At 45.9% G+C, this 20,834-nt stretch overlaps 1 protein-coding gene across 4 annotated transcripts in view; it reads right to left on the bottom strand.

The window, feature by feature from the left end:
* LOC118376053 (janus kinase and microtubule-interacting protein 1-like) overlaps window positions 1-20,834 on the bottom strand; it is a 56,513-nt gene that overhangs the window by 2,371 nt on the left and 33,308 nt on the right. For 3 of the 4 annotated variants that reach the window (XM_052488206.1, XM_052488208.1, XM_052488207.1), the window contains exons 5-19: window positions 18,112-18,321; window positions 15,905-16,021; window positions 15,475-15,621; window positions 14,150-14,308; window positions 12,424-12,486; window positions 8,258-8,386; window positions 7,912-8,040; window positions 6,910-6,993; window positions 5,664-5,726; window positions 5,473-5,571; window positions 2,026-2,127; window positions 1,906-1,959; window positions 1,684-1,749; window positions 1,061-1,129; window positions 844-921 (exon numbers count right to left, since the gene is read on the bottom strand). In XM_052488206.1, coding sequence (XP_052344166.1) covers window positions 844-921; window positions 1,061-1,129; window positions 1,684-1,749; window positions 1,906-1,959; window positions 2,026-2,127; window positions 5,473-5,571; window positions 5,664-5,726; window positions 6,910-6,993; window positions 7,912-8,040; window positions 8,258-8,386; window positions 12,424-12,486; window positions 14,150-14,308; window positions 15,475-15,621; window positions 15,905-16,021; window positions 18,112-18,321 — 1,569 coding nt within the window. Of the gene's footprint in view, window positions 1-843; window positions 922-1,060; window positions 1,130-1,683; window positions 1,750-1,905; window positions 1,960-2,025; window positions 2,128-4,902; window positions 5,572-5,663; window positions 5,727-6,909; window positions 6,994-7,911; window positions 8,041-8,257; window positions 8,387-12,423; window positions 12,487-14,149; window positions 14,309-15,474; window positions 15,622-15,904; window positions 16,022-18,111; window positions 18,322-20,834 lie in introns of those variants that run through there. The other variant, XM_052488209.1, reaches the window with a different exon arrangement.

The following is a 20,834-nucleotide window of genomic DNA, read 5'->3' as shown; positions in this document are numbered from 1 at the left end:
CACCACTGTGATCATGGCCGAGATGGAAAACACTGTTCCGCTTTATATCTAGTGTCACTATAATGGTGTGTTTTTCATGGTAACTACAGTGTAGGTACTAAGTCCACTTTGTTACATAATAATTACATAATTACAACTGTTACGCCTATTGACGGCTTATAATGTCAGTGTAGTGACCATGTGGATACATGCTTCTATTGACACTGTATAAAGTGGAACTAAAAACACACAGTGAATCAAATGAATAAATGATGGCGAGTGCAAGATACTCCTGTTACCTGACTCATGGTGGTAGTGACTTAAGTTAGAGATGGGAAGAATGTAAAACATACAGGCTTCTCTGTACTGGGAACATTCACACATCTCTAGTCTACGTTAAGTTCCTCTTGATACACAGTCTCATTAGAATTACACACGTCACTGAGGGAATCACTAGACGTCCTGTCTCGGGATCGTACTGTTCTGAGAGAGTGTTTGGGATGTGTCTGAACAGTTCTTGCACAGCCATTCTCCCCAGCCAGGAGGGTGTGTCTCTTTCTGTCCTTTAGTACCCAGTGCAAACACGGGTTCATTGAGGTAGAAGATGCAGTATCCCGACAACACATGACAAACTCAAATAGCAGGGTTTGGTCCGTGGGTTAGTGATGTTTGATGGGCTGACAGTGGGTCTACATCTAAGTCTAAAACATATACTGTATGAAACTATTGTATGCCATCTTGATAATATAATGACTATTGTAATATATCATTATAATACAATATATGCCATTTAGCAGACGCTTCCTACAAGCAGGAGACAGCTGTAGAGTAACCCTCCTGTCCCATCATGTTGCCGTGTCGTACCATGTAGGCCTGATCCAAGGCCTGCTTCCTGTAGTCCAGCTCCTCCTCCATGAAACCCTTCTGCTTACTGAACTGGTCCTGGAACAGCCACAGCACAACACAGGATATGAAATCACATCACGGGGTATCACATTGCATCACCATGACAATGGTTTCACGTCAGAGACAGTGAAAAACCACTGATACTTGGTCAGATGTTTTTTGGGGGGTCTCTCACCGTCTCATTCTCCAGGTCAATCATCCTCTGGGTCAAGGCTCCCTCTGTGCTGTCGATCTGCTTTAACCACTATGGAGGGAGGGAGAGAGAGAGAGAGAGAGAGAGAGACACTCAACACATACTGTACAGTTAAATACTCAGTAGATAATAGTTCAGTAGGTGTAAGAGGCAGGCTCAGAGATAAGGAGAAGGAGGAGGAGAAGAAAAGGGGGAGTAAGACAAGGAGGAGGAGGAGGAGGAGGTGGAAGAAGAAAAGAAGAAGGAGGAGAAGGAGGAATAGTTGAAGAGGAGGAAGAGGAGAAGAAGAAAGAGGAGGCGGAGGAAGAGGAGGAGAAGGAAAGGAGGTGAAAGACGAGAAGGAGGTGGAGGAGGAAAAGAAGGAGGAGAAGGAGAAATAGTTGAAGGGGAGGAAGAGGAGAAGAAAGAGGAGGAGGAGGAAGAGGAGGAGAAGGAAAGGAGGTGAAAGACGAGAAGGAGGTGGAAGAGGAAAAGAAGGAGGAGAAGGAGGAATAGTTGAAGGGGAGGAAGAGGAGAAGAAAGAGGAGGAGGAAGAGGAGGCAGATGGTTTGCCTCCCACAATGTAACAATGTTCCAATGTTGTTGGAGAAGGAGGAGAGACTGACCTTCTCACACATTGACAGAACCGTCCCAGCCTGGATGACAACAATCTGCTCCTCGTTACGCAAGTTCTGGGGATGAAGAAGAGACAGGACATGGATATAGATGATCGGAGAGGGATAAAAGTATTTATTAAGGTTTTAATTGAGGGAGAAAATAGCATTGTGAATTTTAGTAAGATCATTTTACTGAGAGTATTAGGAACAGCGGAGAGAATTTAAACTCACCCCATTATCTCCCAGGATATCCAGTTTCTTCATCAGATCTGGAATAACCACGTCCTAAAGAGGGATTACACATCCAGTTTACATACGCTGCGAGAGGGAAAATGTGTGTGTTTGTGTTACCTTGATTCCCTCCTGGTGACAGAAGATCTGCAGAGCGCTGTTGCTGTTCTCTGGGAAGGTAGTCATGTGGAATCCCATGGCTGGAAGCCTGTGTTCCCTCTCCTAATGGACAACAAGGACAGTTAACCCAGCCCTCATTCACACCCACATCTACACACTCACAAACAGTCCCCCCAGTCTAATTTACAGACCACAACAGCCAGCCCTCTAAAGGGGACAGTACAATCACAACTAATATTCTGGTTGGGTAGACTGGTGTGTGAGACTGATAGTGAACGGGTCAGGGTTGAGAACTGAACTGAACGGGTCAGGGTTGAGAACTGAACTGAACGGGTCAGGATTGAGAACTGAACTGAACGGGTCAGGGTTGAGAACTGAACTGAACGGATCAGGGTTGAGAACTGAACTGAACGGGTCAGGGTTGAGAACTGAACTGAACGGGTCAGGGTTGAGAACTGAACTGAACGGGTCAGGGTTGAGAACTGAACTGAACGGGTCAGATTGGGGACTGAACTGAACGGGTCAGGGTTGAGAACTGAACTGAATGGGTCAGGGTTGAGAACTGAACTGAATGGGTCATGGTTGGGAACTGAACTGAATGGGTCATGGTTGGGAACTGAACTGAATGGGTCATGTTTTGGAACTGAACTGAATGGGTCATGTTTGGGAACTGAACGGGTCAGGGTTGGAAACTGAACTGAACGAGCCAGGGTTGGGAACTGAACTGAACGAGCCAGGGTTGGGAACTGAACTGAACGAGCCAGGGTTGGGAACAGAACTGAACGAGCCAGGGTTGGGAACTGAACTGAACGAGCCAGGGTTGGGAACTGAACTGAACGAGTCAGGGTTGGGAACTGAACTGAACGAGTCAGGGTTGGGAACTGAACTGAATGAGTCAGGGTTGGGAACTGAGCTGAACGAGTCAGGGTTAGGAACTGAAATGGTCATGGTTAGGAACTGGTCATGGTTGGGAACTGAGCTGAATGGGTCATGGTTGGGAACTGAGCTGAATGGGTCATGGTTGGGAACTGAGCTGAATGGGTCATGGTTGGGAACTGAGCTGAATGGGTCATGGTTGGGAACTGAGCTGAATGGGTCATGGTTGGGAACTGAGCTGAATGGGTCATGGTTGGGAACTGAGCTGAATGGGTCATGGTTGGGAACTGAGCTGAATGGGTCATGGTTGGGAACTGAGCTGAATGGGTCATGGTTGGGAACTGAACTGAATGGATCATGGTTGGGAACTGAGCTGAATGGGTCATGGTTGGGAACTGAACTGAATGGGTCATGGTTGGGAACTGAACTGAATGGGTCAGGGTTGGGAACTGAACTGAATGGGTCATGGTTGGGAACTGAGCTGAATGGGTCATGGTTAGGAACTGAACTGGTCATGGTTGGGAACTGAGCTGAATGGGTCATGGTTGGGAACTGAGCTGAATGGGTCATGGTTGGGAACTGAGCTGAATGGGTCATGGTTGGGAACTGAGCTGAATGGGTCATGGTTGGGAACTGAACTGAATGGGTCATGGTTGGGAACTGAGCTGAATGGGTCATGGTTGGGAACTGAACTGAATGGGTCATGGTTGGGAACTGAACTGAATGGGTCATGGTTGGGAACTGAACTGAATGGATCATGGTTGGGAACTGAACTGAATGGGTCAGGGTTGGGAACTGAACTGAATGAGTCATGGTTGGGAACTGAGCTGAATGGGCCATGGTTAGGAACTGAACTGGTCATGGTTGGGAACTGAGCTGAATGGGTCATGGTTAGGAACTGAACTGGTCATGGTTGGGAACTGAGCTGAATGGGTCATGGTTGGGAACTGAGCTGAATGGGTCATGGTTGGGAACTGAGCTGAATGGGTCATGGTTGGGAACTGAGCTGAATGGGTCATGGTTGGGAACTGAGCTGAATGGGTCATGGTTGGGAACTGAGCTGAATGGGTCATGGTTGGGAACTGAGCTGAATGGGTCATGGTTGGGAACTGAACTGAATGGGTCATGGTTGGGAACTGAACTGAATGGGTCATGGTTGGGAACTGAACTGAATGGGTCATGGTTGGGAACTGAACTGAATGGGTCATGGTTGGGAACTGAACTGAATGGGTCATGGTTGGGAACTGAGCTGAATGGGTCATGGTTGGGAACTGAGCTGAATGGGTCATGGTTGGGAACTGAGCTGAATGGGTCATGGTTGGGAACTGAACTGAATGGGTCATGGTTGGGAACTGAACTGAATGGGTCATGGTTGGGAACTGAACTGAATGGGTCATGGTTGGGAACTGAACTGAATGGGTCATGGTTGGGAACTGAACTGAATGGGTCATGGTTGGGAACTGAACTGAATGGGTCATGGTTGGGAACTGAACTGAATGGGTCATGGTTGGGAACTGAGCTGAATGATGTACAGTACTTACATGATGAGGATAGCATGCTCAGGATCTGTCCAAATGAGTTAGGTGGAGAAACATGATTTAAAACCAAAGTAATAGGGTTTTAAAACATAGTCTGGGAGTTCAAATGGATGAGTTTAAGTGACTGAGTGGCTCTTTGGATCCATTCAACCCATTCTTATGTGCATTAAGAGTTTCTTTGATAACTTCTTGAAGTGATCGAGTATCTCCTATGAAGTCATCATGAAAAATATTCTAAAAAAGTATATGAATGAGCTCATTAAAGATATCCTACATCAGTTGTTGGAGGCAGAACCTGAGAGGAAAGCCATGCAGTCGATAATCTTCTATTATGGACAACAATCAAGAGATTTAGGACACTTGTACCTGATGATTGGAATGTTTGTGCATACGACTGCCTTTTTAATGAACATAAAGAAACTTAAGAACATGCAAGGAGGCGACAAATGAACAAAGATGGGCGGATGGTGAACTTGAACACATTTTATTCCATTCAAAATTATATTCATCTTACGAAAGACAACATTCTTGTACATCTTTCAATTTGAAAAAAAGACACTTTTCCAGTTCAGTGGGGATGGTAAGGCGGTCAGAATACAAGATACATACAATGGGTCGAGGCACAGTAATGGGTATGTTTGTGTGCTCGCGTGTACTCTGTACTAAGAGCCACAGGAGGCTGTTGGGAGGATCTATAGGAGGATGCGCTCACTGTAATGGCTGGAATGGAATTTATGTAACGGAATCCAACATGTTTTTTTTGTGTATGTTTGATACCATTCCATATATTCCATTCCAATGAGCCCATCCTCCTATATCTCCTCCCACCAGCCTCCACTGCTACGAGCACGCTTGTGTGTGTGTGTGTGTGTGTGTGTGTGTGTGTGTGTGTGTGTGTGTGTGTGTGTGTGTGTGTGTGTGTGTGTGTGTGTGTGTGTGTGTGTGTGTGTGTTGGTCACTGTATGTAGGTCTTGCGTGGGGACTGGAGACCGGTGTCGCCCCCTGGGGACAGTTTGATGGTGCACTCTCTTACTTCCAGCTCCAGCACTCTGAACTCCAGCAGCTCATTCTGGTCCCTCGAGTCCTGTACCGCTGCCTGCAGCTTCCACTCAGCTTGCTGTAACACACACATCTACACACACATTTTTGTATTTTGTAGTGTCCTTTGCTTCCAGATTGCTCACAGGACAGTGTTGAGTGACAGAGAAGTAGGAGGTACCTTACCTTGTCGTGGAGTTCCTGATTGGTCCTGATGAGGTACTGCTTCTCCTCCACCCACTTAGAGTCCTGGAGAAACATACGGTCACACACACCTCAGAGGAAAACTAAATTATCACAACACAGAATGATAAGGGAGATAAGAGCACCTTGCCACCCATAGGGGATACTGCACAATGTACATGCATGAGCACCTCAACCCAAAGAGATTCAGCCACACCGTGTGAGTCCTAGCCCAAACTGTCAGTTTCTGAACTGAGACCCACAAGCCCAAAATAAGTGAAATAATGCATTGAAATAGTGAGCACACATGCAACCACAAGTTAAACACTAAATATATTGCTGTAACATGGTTTTATTGAGCCAAAAAGTAACAGAGAGAAAGTTCACCATCACAATGATCAGAAATACAGAGAAATGTGCTCAGAAATCTGTATTGGTACAGTGAACAGCATGCTGAACAGAGATTCAGGCATATTGAGGCACCAGAGGTGAGAGCAGTGCAACAGAAAGTGCAACAATGCCACAGTGACACAAACAGGCAACATGCAGTAAATGTGAGGCATGCAACAGGTACCAGAGAATGATGGAGGATGCTATGAGTTCTGACCTCTGTGAAACGCTGCTCGCTATTAGATCTATTCAGTCTATTGATATAAGGCTGAGCAATCAACAAGAAGATTGAACAATCTATGTGATTTGCATCATGGTGCATTTGTTTAGTTTTGACCCCAAAATCCATCTACACTTCTCAAAATGGATTTCACTCTGCTTTTACAAATATCATTACTTATACAAGGAAATAATCAAATTGATATATCTTTACAGAGGAACTGATTGAAGTTGATTTCCACAGAATGTTACATAATTAAGACATCACAGTATATATATATTTTCATTAACCTTGTGTCTTCAGAGTCATATTTGTAAATGCTAGGTACAATTTGATGACTGGCTGATTTGTTTAGCATGAGGACGTATCATTCAATCAGTTTTCTCATGATCATAAGGAGATAAATCCTGATGATCTTTTCCAGAGAAAATAGAGCATATATATTCAAATACTGTCAACGACAGTGGAGCACACACACAGGGCAGAGTTGTGACATCACAGGATCCTGCGGCAGATCCGGTCGGCGTAGCCGTAGCGCCAGGCCAAAAGCAAAGCCCCAAGACAGACAAGCAGCAGGGCCAATGAGAGCGGAGCAGCCAGGGACCTCCCAGTCGTCTCCCCGCCCTTTTCCTCTTTTACCTGCCCCCTCTCAGCCAATGCCTTCTCCAGGTCGGCGATCTTCGCCTGGCACCCAATCAGATCCGCCTGCAGCTGCTCACGGTTCTGTGGGAAGTCGAACGTAGCCAATCAGAGACCAGAGTCAAGTCAGTTCAATCAGGTGAGTTAGTGCTGGAACAAAAGCCTGCACACCCTGCAGTCTGCTAAGATAGAAGAACATTAACCTGCACACCCTGCAGCCTGTTAAGATAGAACATTAACCTGCACACCCTGCAGTCTGTTAAGATAGAACATTAACCTGCACACCCTGCAGTCTGTTAAGATAGAACATTAACCTGCACACCCTGCAGTCTGTTAAGATAGAACATTAACCTGCACACCCTGCAGTCTGTTAAGATAGAACATTAACCTGCACACCCTGCAGCCTGTTAAGATAGAACATTAACCTGCACACCCTACAGCCTGTTAAGATAGAATAACATTAACCTGCACACCCTGCAGCCTGTTAAGATAGAACATTAACCTGCACACCCTGCAGCCTGTTAAGATAGAACATTAACCTGCACACCCTGCAGCCTGTTAAGATAGAACATTAACCTGCACACCCTGCAGCCTGTTAAGATAGAACATTAACCTGCACACCCTGCAGCCTGCTAAGATAGAAGAACATTAACCTGCACACCCTGCAGTCTGTTAAGATAGAAGAACATTAACCTGCACACTCTGCAGCCTGCTAAGATAGAACATTAACCTGCACACCCTACAGCCTGCTAAGATAGAAGAACATTAACCTGCACACCCTGCAGTCTGTTAAGATAGAAGAACATTAACCTGCACACCCTACAGCCTGCTAAGATAGAAGAACATTAACCTGCACACCCTACAGCCTGCTAAGATATAATAACATTGTTCTTGTACTCCTCTTGGCAAAATCTCATGTTTTGAAACAGTGATGGGCACATCAGGAGTCTAATGAGGGATATCATGGGCAGGCTGTAGGGGTTAAAGGTTAAAGCTACTCACCCTGGCCATTCTCTCAGCATCGTGTGACCCCCCAGTCTGTTCCTGTAGGAGGGCGTAGGCCCGCTGGAGAGCCTGGTACTCTCTGGTCAGTTGTCTGAAGCGCAGCTCTGACTCTTCACGAGAGACACCCTGGGGAATGAATACAATACATAACATGCCATATAGCAGACGCTTTTATCCAGAGACTTACAGTCATGCATGTATACATTTTACGCACGGTTGGTCCAGGGAATTTAACCCACTATCCTGGCATTGTAAGAGCCATGCTCTACCAACTAAACTACAGAGGACTGGGTAGTGACATGGTCAAACACACACACACACACACACACACACACACACTTACGTCCTCCAGGTCCTCCTCGGGCGTGGCAGGGGTGCAGTCTGTGAGGTCAGTGTTGTAAGAGGTCAGAGACGACGTCTCAGAGTCCACAGACTCCTCATCAAATCCAAAATATGTCTCCACAACATGCCTCTGGAGAGATAGAGAGAGAGGAGAAGAGAGGGTGAGGGAGGAGGATGGAGAGCGAGAGAAGGAGAGGGAGGAGAAAGAAAAAGGGAGTGATGAGCTGTAATATATTTTACACACACACACACATAAAAAACAATAGGAGAGAAGACTATTTGAAACACACACTCGGGGGTTGGTAATAGAGGTGAGCGACGTTGCCTCCCCCTGCTGGGAGTACACGGGCTGGGCACCGCGACACGGATGGCTCCAAGTAGAGGTAATTAGGGGAACGTGCCAACCAGCCGTGGAGGCCACATAAAAGGAGCACTGTGGCACACCGCGGGGGAGAACAGAGAGGCCGACAGAGCAGAGCAGAGGCTGAGAAGAAGGACCGAGCCAAACCTACCCGATTTCGTTATGTTTATTTTATTGCCTAGTAAAGTTGTGTTTGCTGACTAGATCCTTCCTGTCTCTGTGTTAATCTATGCACGCTCAACCCAACACCCCACAGTTTACCACAACACACACTCCCCCAATCCATGATGCTACAGAACACTCCCCCAATCCATGATGCTACAGAACACTCCCCCAATCCATGATGCTACAGAACACTCCCCCAATCCATGATGCTACAGAACACTCCCCCAATCCATGATGCTACAGAACACTCCCCCAATCCATGATGCTACAGAACACTCCCCCAATCCATGATGCTACAGAACACTCCCCCAATCCATGATGCTACAGAACACTCCCCCAATCCATGATGCTACAGAACACTCCCCCAGTCCATGATGCTACAGAACACTCCCCCAGTCCATGATGCTACAGAACACTCCCCCAATCCATGATGCTACAGAACACTCCCCCAGTCCATGATGCTACAGAACACTCCCCCAGTCCATGATGCTACAGAACACTCCCCCAGTCCATGATGCTACAGAACACTCCCCCACTCCATGATGCTACAGAACACTCCCCCAGTCCATGATGCTACAAAACACTCACCCAATCCATGATGCTACAGAACACTCACCCAATCCATGATGCTACAGAACACTCACCCAGTCCATGATGCTACAGAACACTCCCCCAGTCCATGATGCTACAGAACACTCCCCCAGTCCATGATGCTACAGAACACTCCCCAGTCCATGATGCTACAGAACACTCCCCCAGTCCATGATGCTACAGAACACTCCCCCAGTCCATGATGCTACAGAACACTCCCCAATCCATGATGCTACAAAACACTCCCGCAATCCATGATGCTACAGAACACTCCCGCAATCCATGATGCTACAGAACACTCACCCAGTCCATGATGCTACAGAACACTCCCCCAGTCCATGATGCTACAGAACACTCCCGCAATCCATGATGCTACAGAACACTCACCCAGTCCATGATGCTACAGAACACTCACCCAGTCCATGATGCTACAGAACACTCACCCAGTCCATGATGCTACAGAACACTCCCCCACTCCATGATGCTACAGAACACTCCCCCAATCCATGATGCTACAGAACACTCACCCAGTCCATGATGCTACAGAACACTCACCCAGTCCATGATGCTACAGAACACTCACCCAGTCCATGATGCTACAGAACACTCCCCCACTCCATGATGCTACAGAACACTCCCCCAGTCCATGATGCTACAAAACACTCACCCAATCCATGATGCTACAAAACACTCACCCAATCCATGATGCTACAAAACACTCACTGTGACATACTGTGGACCGTCCATCAACATTGGAACAATCACTTCCGCATTCCTTACCATCCGATTACGAAACACACAACAACGAAAGGTTAATTTCCTCCTTCCCATTGATTTTATAAACTCAACAGTATTGTCCTTCCCATTGATCTCAGGACCAACCCACGGAGACAGCTCAATAGTCACTGTACTACAGTAAAGTCCTTACCATCGTGTTTGAAGGTCATCTCCTGACACCCAGAGAAGGAGAGACAGACCATAACACACAGACAGATGAATCAGGAGAAGGAGAGACAGACAGATGAAGCAGGAGAAGGAGACAGACCATAACACACAGACAGATGAATCAGGAGAAGGAGAGACAGACCATAGCACACAGACAGATGAAGCAGGAGAAGGAGACAAACCATAACACACAGACAGAAAGCAGGAGAAGGAGAGACAGACCATAGCACACAGACAGATGAATCAGGAGAAGGAGAGACAGACAGATGAAGCAGGAGAAGGAGACAGACCATAACACACAGACAGATGAATCAGGAGAAGGAGAGACAGACCATAGCACACAGACAGATGAAGCAGGAGAAGGAGACAAACCATAACACACAGACAGAAAGCAGGAGAAGGAGAGACAGACCATAGCACACAGACAGATGAATCAGGAGAAGGAGAGAGACCATAGCACACAGACAGATGAAACGGGAGAAGGAGACAGACCATAGTACACAGACAGAAAGCAGGAGAAGGAGAGACAGACCATAGCACACAGACAGATGAATCAGGAGAAGGAGAGACAGACCATAGCACACAGACAGATGAATCAGGAGAAGGAGAGACAGACCATAGCACACAGACAGATGAATCAGGAGAAGGAGAGACAGACCATAGCACACAGACAGATGAATCAGGAGACGGAGAGACAGACCATAGCACACAGACAGATGAATCAGGAGAAGGAGAGACAGACCATAGCACACAGACAGATGAATCAGGAGAAGGAGAGACAGACCATAGCACACAGACAGATGAATCAGGAGAAGGAGAGACAGACCATAGCACACAGACAGATGAATCAGGAGAAGGAGAGACAGACCATAGCACACAGACAGATGAATCAGGAGACGGAGAGACAGACCATAGCACACAGACAGAAAGCAGGAGAAGGAGAGACAGACCATAGCACACAGACAGAAAGCAGGAGAAGGAGAGACAGACCATAGCACACAGACAGAAAGCAGGAGAAGGAGAGACAGACCATAGCACACAGACAGAAAGCAGGAGAAGGAGAGACAGACCATAGCACACAGACAGAAAGCAGGAGAAGGAGAGACAGACCATAGCACACAGACAGATGAATCAGGAGAAGGAGAGACAGACCATAGCACACAGACAGATGAATCAGGAGAAGGAGAGACAGACCATAGCACACAGACAGATGAATCAGGAGAAGGAGACAGACCATAGTACACAGAGAGATGAAGCAGGAGAAGGTGACAGACCATAGTACACAGACAGATGAAGCGGGAGAAGGAGACAGACCATAGTACACAGACAGATGAAGCAGGAGAAGGTGACAGACCATAGTACACAGACAGATGAAGCAAGAGAAGGAGACAGACCATAGTACACAGACAGATGAAGCAGGAGAAGGAGAGGACGAGCTGGACATACTCATACATACTGGTGCTATAATATAAACCTCCTGACAAAGCTAGTATCCTCGAAGGTGAACTATACTGTCCTCTGGCACTGAGCTCTGAGGCCGGGCTGTCTCAGTCACCCACTTACCAGACACAGACAGAGAGGTGTGTTAACTAGCATCCACCAATCCTCTTTAAGATAGTTACCAGGCCTGTGAGGTAGTAGCACTGTACTTTTCCATTCAGATTCTCCCAGTAAGTGTGTTCTGTTCCATTCTCAGTTAGTCCCAGTAACCAGCTCCAGTTCTAGATGCAGAGTGTGTTAAATCTCTCTCTCTCGAGGACCCAGTCCAATTGCTAGAATCACTCCTCCTCTCCTGATCATCAACACCTCATCTACCTATCCTTCTGACTGAGTTTGGAAGAGATTACCAAACAGGTGTCATTGTTCCCCCATCTGAGCCCAATTAAACAGTCACACACACTTAGGAACCTATGCATGCACACGAGCGCCCACACGCACATGCCCCACCTGACCCCAATTAGACAGAACCAGCCCATCAGCATCATGAGAAGAGGCTATTGCTTATTGACAACACCGCTGGACCAGCAGTTTGTGACAGGAAACATAGAACACAACAAAGAAACACTATAAAACACACAGAACGGTAGAGGGAGAAGTAGTCTTACTTTAGGTGGTAGCTTGAGGGGTTTCCTCCGGGTCTTTTTGCAGAGCATCAGTCTGTCACATTCCTGCGCAGAAAGGAGCAACTTGGGATTTCTAGCCTTTTGAGTTTAGACAACATGCATCGTTTCTGTATGAGAAGGCTCTGATTGATGTGGGACTGATCCTTAACCTGACAATCTAAATTGTACTAATCTAGGCCATCGACCGTCCCATGTGTGGAATCCTGGGGACAGAATCTGGATACTATTTGATTTAGGCTTGTCAAAATGCAGCCATGGTAAAAAAGTGAGACGGGTGGATTCTTTATGGGAACAACCAGGGTTGGAGAAGGTAAACAGAGTTGTGTTTCAAACACCTGCCCCCAGGTCCGGACATGTTGGGGCGATCCAGAATTATGATCAGCAGCAAGGAGCCAGGAGAACATCACTGTGCTAATGAGTAAATTAGCAACAGGCTCTGATTAAAAGTGAATAGAGCAGAGAGAGTGGGTGGTGAGTGGCTGGCTGGCGAGAGGGTCTGGAAGGCAGGGCCAACATGTTACCCAACAGTACACTCACCCTAACGGCAGCCATTTTATTCCACTGTTTCATTGTACTACAGTAAAGTACAAGAAAATGTCTGCCTGTTTGTTTAACCTGTTACTCCTACCCCCTACTTTTTCGAACATTCTGTTAAAAATCGCGCAACATTTCAGCGCCCTGCTGCTCATGCCAGGAATATAGTATATGCATATGATTAGTATGTGTGGATAGAAAACACTCAGACGTTTATAAAACTGGTTAAATCACGGCTGTGACTATAACAGAACGTGCGTTTCATCGAAAAGCGCAGGAAAATCTGATCACTGAAAATGGAAATATATATCCATCCGCCACTTCAACCCATTGATAAAGGCGAACCACATTAAATGGGAAGAAGGGATGTTGAAGAGACAAGCCATTTGTTCAGGGCGCCGACCGGATATTTTGGTTGAGATTTACCAAGACATTATTTCCAGACGGACAGCTAAAGAATATACATCGCCTCGTGATCAATTTGATCGCTTATTAACGTGTACTAATACCTAAAGTTGCATTACAAAAGTATTTCGAAGTGTTTTGTGAAAGTTTATCGCCGACTTTCTAATTTTAAAAAATGACGTTACGTTATAAGACGCTATTTGTTTTCGTTGATCACAGTCTTCATAGATCGATATCTAGGCTATATATGGACCGATTTAATTTAAAAAAAGACCCAATAGTGATTATGGGACATCTAGGAGTGCCAACAAAGAAGATGGTCAAAGGTAATGAATGTTTTATATTTTATTTGTGCGGTTTGTGTAGCGACGACTATGCTAATTATTTAGTTTACGTCCCTTGCGGGTCTTTTGGGGTGTTACATGCTATCAGATAATAGCTTCTCATGCTTTCGCCGAAAAGCATTTTAAAAATCTGACTTGTTGGCTGGATTCACAACGAGTGTAGCTTTAATTTAGTACCCTGCATGTGTGTTTTAATGAAGGTTTTACGTTTTAACGAGTGCTATTAGCATTTAGCGTAGCGCATTTGCATTTCCAGATGTCTAGATGGGACGCCTGCGTGTCAGGTAGGAGCAAGAGGTTAAGAACCCATGACCTAGGCGGGTGCCCACATTCACTAATCTCACTACAATAAGGATCTGTCAATGCGCTGTTGTTTGGAAGTTCTGGTGATTTAAAGACCAGGTAAAGTGCAATGTCGATGTTACCTGCGTGAGCTCATCAATGATGCCTTGTTGCTCGGCAACCTGCAGCTTAAGGAACTCTACTTCCTGTTCCTCATGGGCCTGACTTAGGTCTGTCAGGGAGGTAGGCCTCTTCAGCTGCTGGGGGCGAGGCTGCTGGGAACGAGTGCGAACATTCTCCTTCTAAGAGAGAAAGAAAGAGAGGGAAGTGAGGAGAGATACATTGTCAGGGGTCAGCGATTCAAGTGTGAGGTCGAGACACAGAGACAGAGACAGAGAGAGAGAGAGAGAGAGAGAGAGAGAGAGAGAGAGAGAGAGACACACAGGATTTCCTTAACCGTGACTCATAACTTTCAATTGTGCAGTGAGGCTTTGTAATCAAGGAGAAATGTAAATACTGAATGGCACAGGTTGAAGGAGATACTGAATGGCGCAGATACCGATCGACGCAGATACCGATCGACAGAGATACTGAATGGCGCAGATACCGATCGACGCAGATACCGATCGACAGAGATACTGAATGGCGCAGATACCGATCGACGCAGATACCGATCGACAGAGATACTGAATGGCGCAGATACCGATCGACAGAGATACTGAATGGCGCAGATACCGATCGACAGAGATACTGAATGGCGCAGATACCGATCGACGCAGATACTGAATGGCACTGAATGGCGCAGATACCGATCGACGCAGATACCGATCGACAGAGATACTGAATGGCGCAGATACCGATCGACAGAGATACTGAATGGCGCAGATACCGATCGACAGAGATACTGAATGGCGCAGATACCGATCGACAGAGATACTGAATGGCGCAGATACCGATCGACAGAGATACTGAATGGCGCAGATACCGATCGACAGAGATACTGAATGGCGCAGATACCGATCGACAGAGATACTGAATGGCACTGAATGGCGCAGATACCGATCGACGCAGATACCGATCGACAGAGATACTGAATGGCACAGATACCGATCGACGCAGATACCGATCGACAGAGATACTGAATGGCGCAGATATCGATCGACGCAGATACTGAATGGCGCAGATACCGATCGACAGAGATACTGAATGGCGCAGATACCGATCGACAGAGATACTGAATGGCACAGATACTGCTTAACATCTCTTGTAGGGCTCTTGCCCTTTCCTTAGATGACCTCAATTTCACATGTTCCCTACAATGTGGTTCCTCTTAATCCAGTCATAAACATCAAAGCATAGCCCATAGTTTTGTTACACTTATCAACGTCCTCCGTTAGTCATGAAGGAGATGAGACAAGGAAAGGAGAAAAGCAAAGTAGACCAAAAAGGTTATGTCTGGTTCCCTCACCATCTCTGCGTTCTCTCTGCTGAGGTTCTTGAGTTTCTCCTCCATGCGCTGCAGAGTCTGAAGGAGATCATTGTTCTTCTTCGACATCCTCTTATATTTATCTAAGAGTGGCTTCACCTGACTCTCTGACTCACGCACCCGCTTTAACTGACAGATGAAGGGAGAGATGGAAGGAGAGAGCGAGAGAGATGAAAGGAGAGAGCGAGAGAGATGAAAGGAGAGAGCGAGAGAGATGGAAGGAGAGAGCGAGAGAGATGGAAGGAGAGAGCGATAGAGATGGAAGGAGAGAGCGAGAGAGATGGAAGGAGAGAGCGAGAGAGTTATTTTCACATACCTGTATATTTCCACAACATCCCTTAAATGTTCCCATAATGTCCCTACAATGTTCTGTTATCCACCAAGTTATTTTCTACAGGTGTGTGTTACTCACCAGTTCATTCCTCTCATCTGCCAGCAGGGTGTTTCTGTCCTCCAGTTTCCTGGTAACAGAGTGGAGCTCAGCCATCTTCAGCTGGGACCTCCTCGCATCCCGAATATCTTCCACATCCTAAGAGAGTGAGAGAGAGAGCGAGGGGGTAGAGAGAGCGAAGGGGGGTAGAGAGAGCGAGGGGGGGAGATATATATATAGAGAGAGAGCGAGAGAGAGAGGGGAGGAGATATATATATATATATATATATATATATATATATATATATATATATATATATAGAGAGAGAGAGAGTGAGCGAGAGAGAACGAGGGGGGTAGAGAGAGCGAGGGGGGTAGAGAGAGCGAGAGAGAGAGGGGAGATATATATATATATATAGAGAGAGCGAGGGGGGTAGAGAGAGCAAAAGAGAGAGGGGAGATATATATATATATGGAGAGAGAGAGAGAACGAGGGGGGGTAGAGAGAGCGAGGGGGGTAGAGAGAGCGAGAGAGAGGGGGGAGATATATATATATATATATAGAGAGAGAGCGAGAGAGAACGAGGGGGGATAGAGAGAGCGAGAGAGAGGGGGAGATATATAGAGAGAGAGAGAGAGAACGAGGGTAGGTAGAGAGAGCGAGGGTAGGTAGAGAGAGCGAGAGAGAGGAGATATATATATAGAGCGAGAGAGAGTGAGCAAGAGAGAGCGAGAGGGATATATATATAGAGAGCAAGAGGGATATATATATAGAGCGAAAGAGAGAGCAAGAGAGAGCGAGGGGGATATATATATATATATATATATATATATATATAGAGCGAGAGAGAGAGCGAGAGAGAGCGAGGGGGATATATATATATATATATATATAGAGAGAGAGAGAGCAAGAGAGAGCGAGGGGATATATATATATATATATAGAGAGAGAGCAAGAGAGAGCGAGGGGATATATATATATATATATATATAGAGAGAGAGCAAGAGAGAGCGAGGGGGATATATATATATATATAGAGAGAGAGAGCAAGAGAGAGCGAGGGGGATATATATATATATATAGAGAGAGAGAGCAAGAGAGAGCGAGGGGATATATATATATATATATATATATATATATATATATATATATATATATATATATATATATATATATATATATATATATATATATATATATATAGAGAGAGAGAGAGCAAGAGAGAGCGAGGGGATATATATATATATAGAGCGAGAGAGAGAGCAAGAGAGAGCGAGGGGATATATATATATATATATATATATATAGAGAGAGAGCAAGAGAGAGCGAGGGGATATATATATATATATATATATATAGAGAGAGAGCAAGAGAGAGCGAGGGGATATATATATATATATAGAGAGAGAGAGAGCAAGAGAGAGCGAGGGGGATATATATATAGAAAGAGCGATATATATATATATATATAGAGAGAGAGAGAGAGAGAGAGCAAGAGGGCAAGAGAGAGCGAGAGAGAGGGGGGTATAGATATAGAGGGTAGGTAGAGTGAGGGTAGGTAGAGTGAGCGAGAGAGAGAGAGGGGGGAGATAATCAGGCATAAAGACAGTGTGTGAATAAGTTGACCACCAGGTGTTTTGGAAAATGCCACGCCACTCAAATGTGTGTGTGTACAAGTGTACCTTTAAAAATAATGTTTTATTTGACCTTTATCTAACCAGGTAAAACCCATTGAGGTTAAAAAAAACTATTTTGCGAGGGAGACCTGGCAAAGAAGGCTAAACAGGGAAATAGCAGCGTGTCCATAAAACATTGCAGAAAAATATAGAATACACACAAGACAAAGTGTCACAGTTTAAAGATAAAATTGAAGATAAGAAACAACTTCAGTTGTCACAAACAGTGTTGTCAATCAGAGTCTTAGCAGGCAAAGACACCAACTCCCCTCACTTTAATATCTTCTGAAGCATGTAATCAAGATGAAGGGGCATTATGGGAAGAAAAAAAATTCCTCATCTCAGTTCTAGCCTTAGGAACAGACAATAGCATCAGCGACTGTGAACGAAGACTATATTGAGTGACTGATCGGTGTGTGTGTGTGTGTGTGTGTGTGTGTGTGTGTGTGTGTGTGTGTGTGTGTGTGTGTGTGTGTGTGTGTGTGTGTGTGTGTGTGTGTGTGTGTGTGTGTGTGTGTGTGTTTGTGAGTAATTGCATGAGTGCGTGTGTATTTTCATGGGGCTGCCCTCACCTGGTTGTTGAGGTAGTCAGAGGTGTCCCCCAGGGCAGGGACCACCTCTCTCTTGGGGCTGCTGTGATGCCTCTCTGCCTCCCTGACATGACCCAGCTGCTCATCCAGAGCCTCCTTCTGCAGCTGGAGCTTCTGGGCATAACCAGCCTGCACCCCCAGCTCCCTCTCCAACGCTGACACCACACGGTCCTTCCCCTTCAGCTCATCCATCTAGTGAGAGGACAGATGGGAGAGAGACAAATATAGTGAGGAGAGATGGGAGGATGGAGAGAAGAAGGAGAGAGACAAATATAGTGAGGAGAGATGGGAGGATGAAGAGAAGGAGAGAGAGAGAGACAAATATAGTGAGGAGAGATGGGAGGATGAAGAGAAGGAGAGAGAGAGAGACAAATATAGTGAGGAGAGATGGGAGGATGAAGAGAAGGAGAGAGAGAGAGACAAATATAGTGAGGAGAGATGGGAGGATGAAGAGAAGGAGAGAGAGAGAGACAAATATAGTGAGGAGAGATGGGAGGATGAAGAGAAGGTGAGAGAGAGAGAAATATAGTGAGGAGAGATGGGAGGATGAAGAGAAGGAGAGAGAGAGAGACAAATATAGTGAGGAGATATGGGAGGATGAAGAGAAGGAGAGAGAGAGACAAATATAGTGAGGAGATATGGGAGGATGGAGAGAAGAAGGAGAGAGAGAGACAAATATAGTGAGGAGAGATGGGAGGATGAAGAGGAGAGAGAGACAAATATAGTGAGGAGAGATGGGAGGATGAAGAGGAGAGAGAGACAAATATAGTGAGGAGAGATGGGAGGATGGAGAGAAGGAGAGAGAGACAAATATAGTGAGGAGAGATGGGAGGATGGAGAGAAGAAGGAGAGAGAGAGACAAATATAGTGAGGAGAGATGGGAGGATGGAGAGAAGAAGGAGAGAGAGAGAGAAATATAGTGAGGAGAGATGGGAGGATGAAGAGGAGAGAGACAAATATAGTGAGGAGAGATGGGAGGATGAAGGAGAGAGAGAGACAAATATAGTGAGGAGAAATGGGAGGATGGAGAGAAGGAGAGAGACAAATATAGTGAGGAGAGATGGGAGGATGGAGAGAAGGAGAGAGAGAGAAATATAGTGAGGAGAGATGGGAGGATGGAGAGAAGGAGAGAAAGACAAATATAGTGAGGAGAGATGGGAGGATGAAGAGAAGGAGAGAGACAAATATAGTGAGGAGAGATGGGAGGATGGTGTAAAGAGAGAGAGAGAGACAAATATAGTGAGGAGAGATGGGAGGATGGAGAGAAGGAGAGAGAGAGACAAATATAGTGAGGAGAGATGGGAGGATGGTGTAAAGAGAGAGAGAGACAAATATAGTGAGGAGAGATGGGAGGATGGAGAGAAGGACAGAGAGACAAATATAGTGAGGAGAGATGGGAGGATGGAGAGAAGGAGAGAGACAAATATAGTGAGGAGAGATGGGAGGATGGAGAGAAGGAGAGAGAGAGACAAATAGTGAGGAGAGATGGGAGGATGAAGAGAAGGAGAGAGAGACAAATATAGTGAGGAGAGATGGGAGGATGGAGAGAAGGAGAGAGAGAGACAAATAGTGAGGAGAGATGGGAGGATGAAGAGAAGGAGAGAGAGACAAATATAGTGAGGAGAGATGGGAGGATGAGAGAAGAGAGAGAGAGACAAAATAGTGAGGAGAGATGGGAGGATGGAGAGAAGGAGAGAGACAAATATAGTGAGGAGAGATGGGAGGATGGAGAGAAGAGAGAGAGAAATATAGTGAGGAGAGATGGGAGGATGGAGTAAAGAAGAGAGAGACAAATATAGTGAGGAGAGATGGGAGGATGAAGAGGAGAGAGACAAATATAGTGAGGAGAGATGGGAGGATGAAGGAAGAGAGATAGAGAGACAAATATAGTGAGGAGAGATGGGAGGATGGAGAGAAGGAGAGAGACAAATATAGTGAGGAGAGATGGGAGGATGGAGAGAAGGAGAGAGAGACAAATAGTGAGGAGAGATGGGAGGATGAAGAGAAGGAGAGAGAGACAAATAGTGAGGAGAGATGGGAGGATGGAGAGAAGGAGAGAGAGACAAATATAGTGAGGAGAGATGGGAGGATGGAGAGAAGGAGAGAGAGAGAAATATAGTGAGGAGAGATGGGAGGATGGAGAGAAGGAGAGAGAGAGACAAATAGTGAGGAGAGATGGGAGGATGAAGAGAAGGAGAGAGAGAAATATAGTGAGGAGAGATGGGAGGATGGAGAGAAGGAGAGAGACAAATATAGTGAGGAGAGATGGGAGGATGGAGAGAAGGAGAGAGACAAATATAGTGAGGAGAGATGGGAGGATGGTGTAAAGAGAGAGAGACAAATATAGTGAGGAGAGATGGGAGGATGAAGAGGAGAGAGACAAATATAGTGAGGAGAGATGGGAGGATGGTGTAGAGAGAGAGAGACAAATATAGTGAGGAGAGATGGGAGGATGGAGAGAAGGAGAGAGACAAATATAGTGAGGAGAGATGGGAGGATGGAGAGAAGGAGAGAGAGAAATATAGTGAGGAGAGATGGGAGGATGGAGAGAAGGAGAGAGAGACAAATATAGTGAGGAGAGATGGGAGGATGGAGAGAAGGACAGAGAGAGACAAATATAGTGAGGAGAGATGGGAGGATGGAGAGAAGGAGAGAGAGAGACAAATAGTGAGGAGAGATGGGAGGATGAAGAGAAGGAGAGAGAC

Source organism: Oncorhynchus keta, chromosome 30 (genome assembly GCF_023373465.1).
Source record: "Oncorhynchus keta strain PuntledgeMale-10-30-2019 chromosome 30, Oket_V2, whole genome shotgun sequence".
Classification (NCBI taxonomy): domain Eukaryota; kingdom Metazoa; phylum Chordata; class Actinopteri; order Salmoniformes; family Salmonidae; genus Oncorhynchus; species Oncorhynchus keta.
Note: the sequence above shows the minus strand (reverse complement) of the source record. Positions and strands in the feature narration are given on the sequence as shown.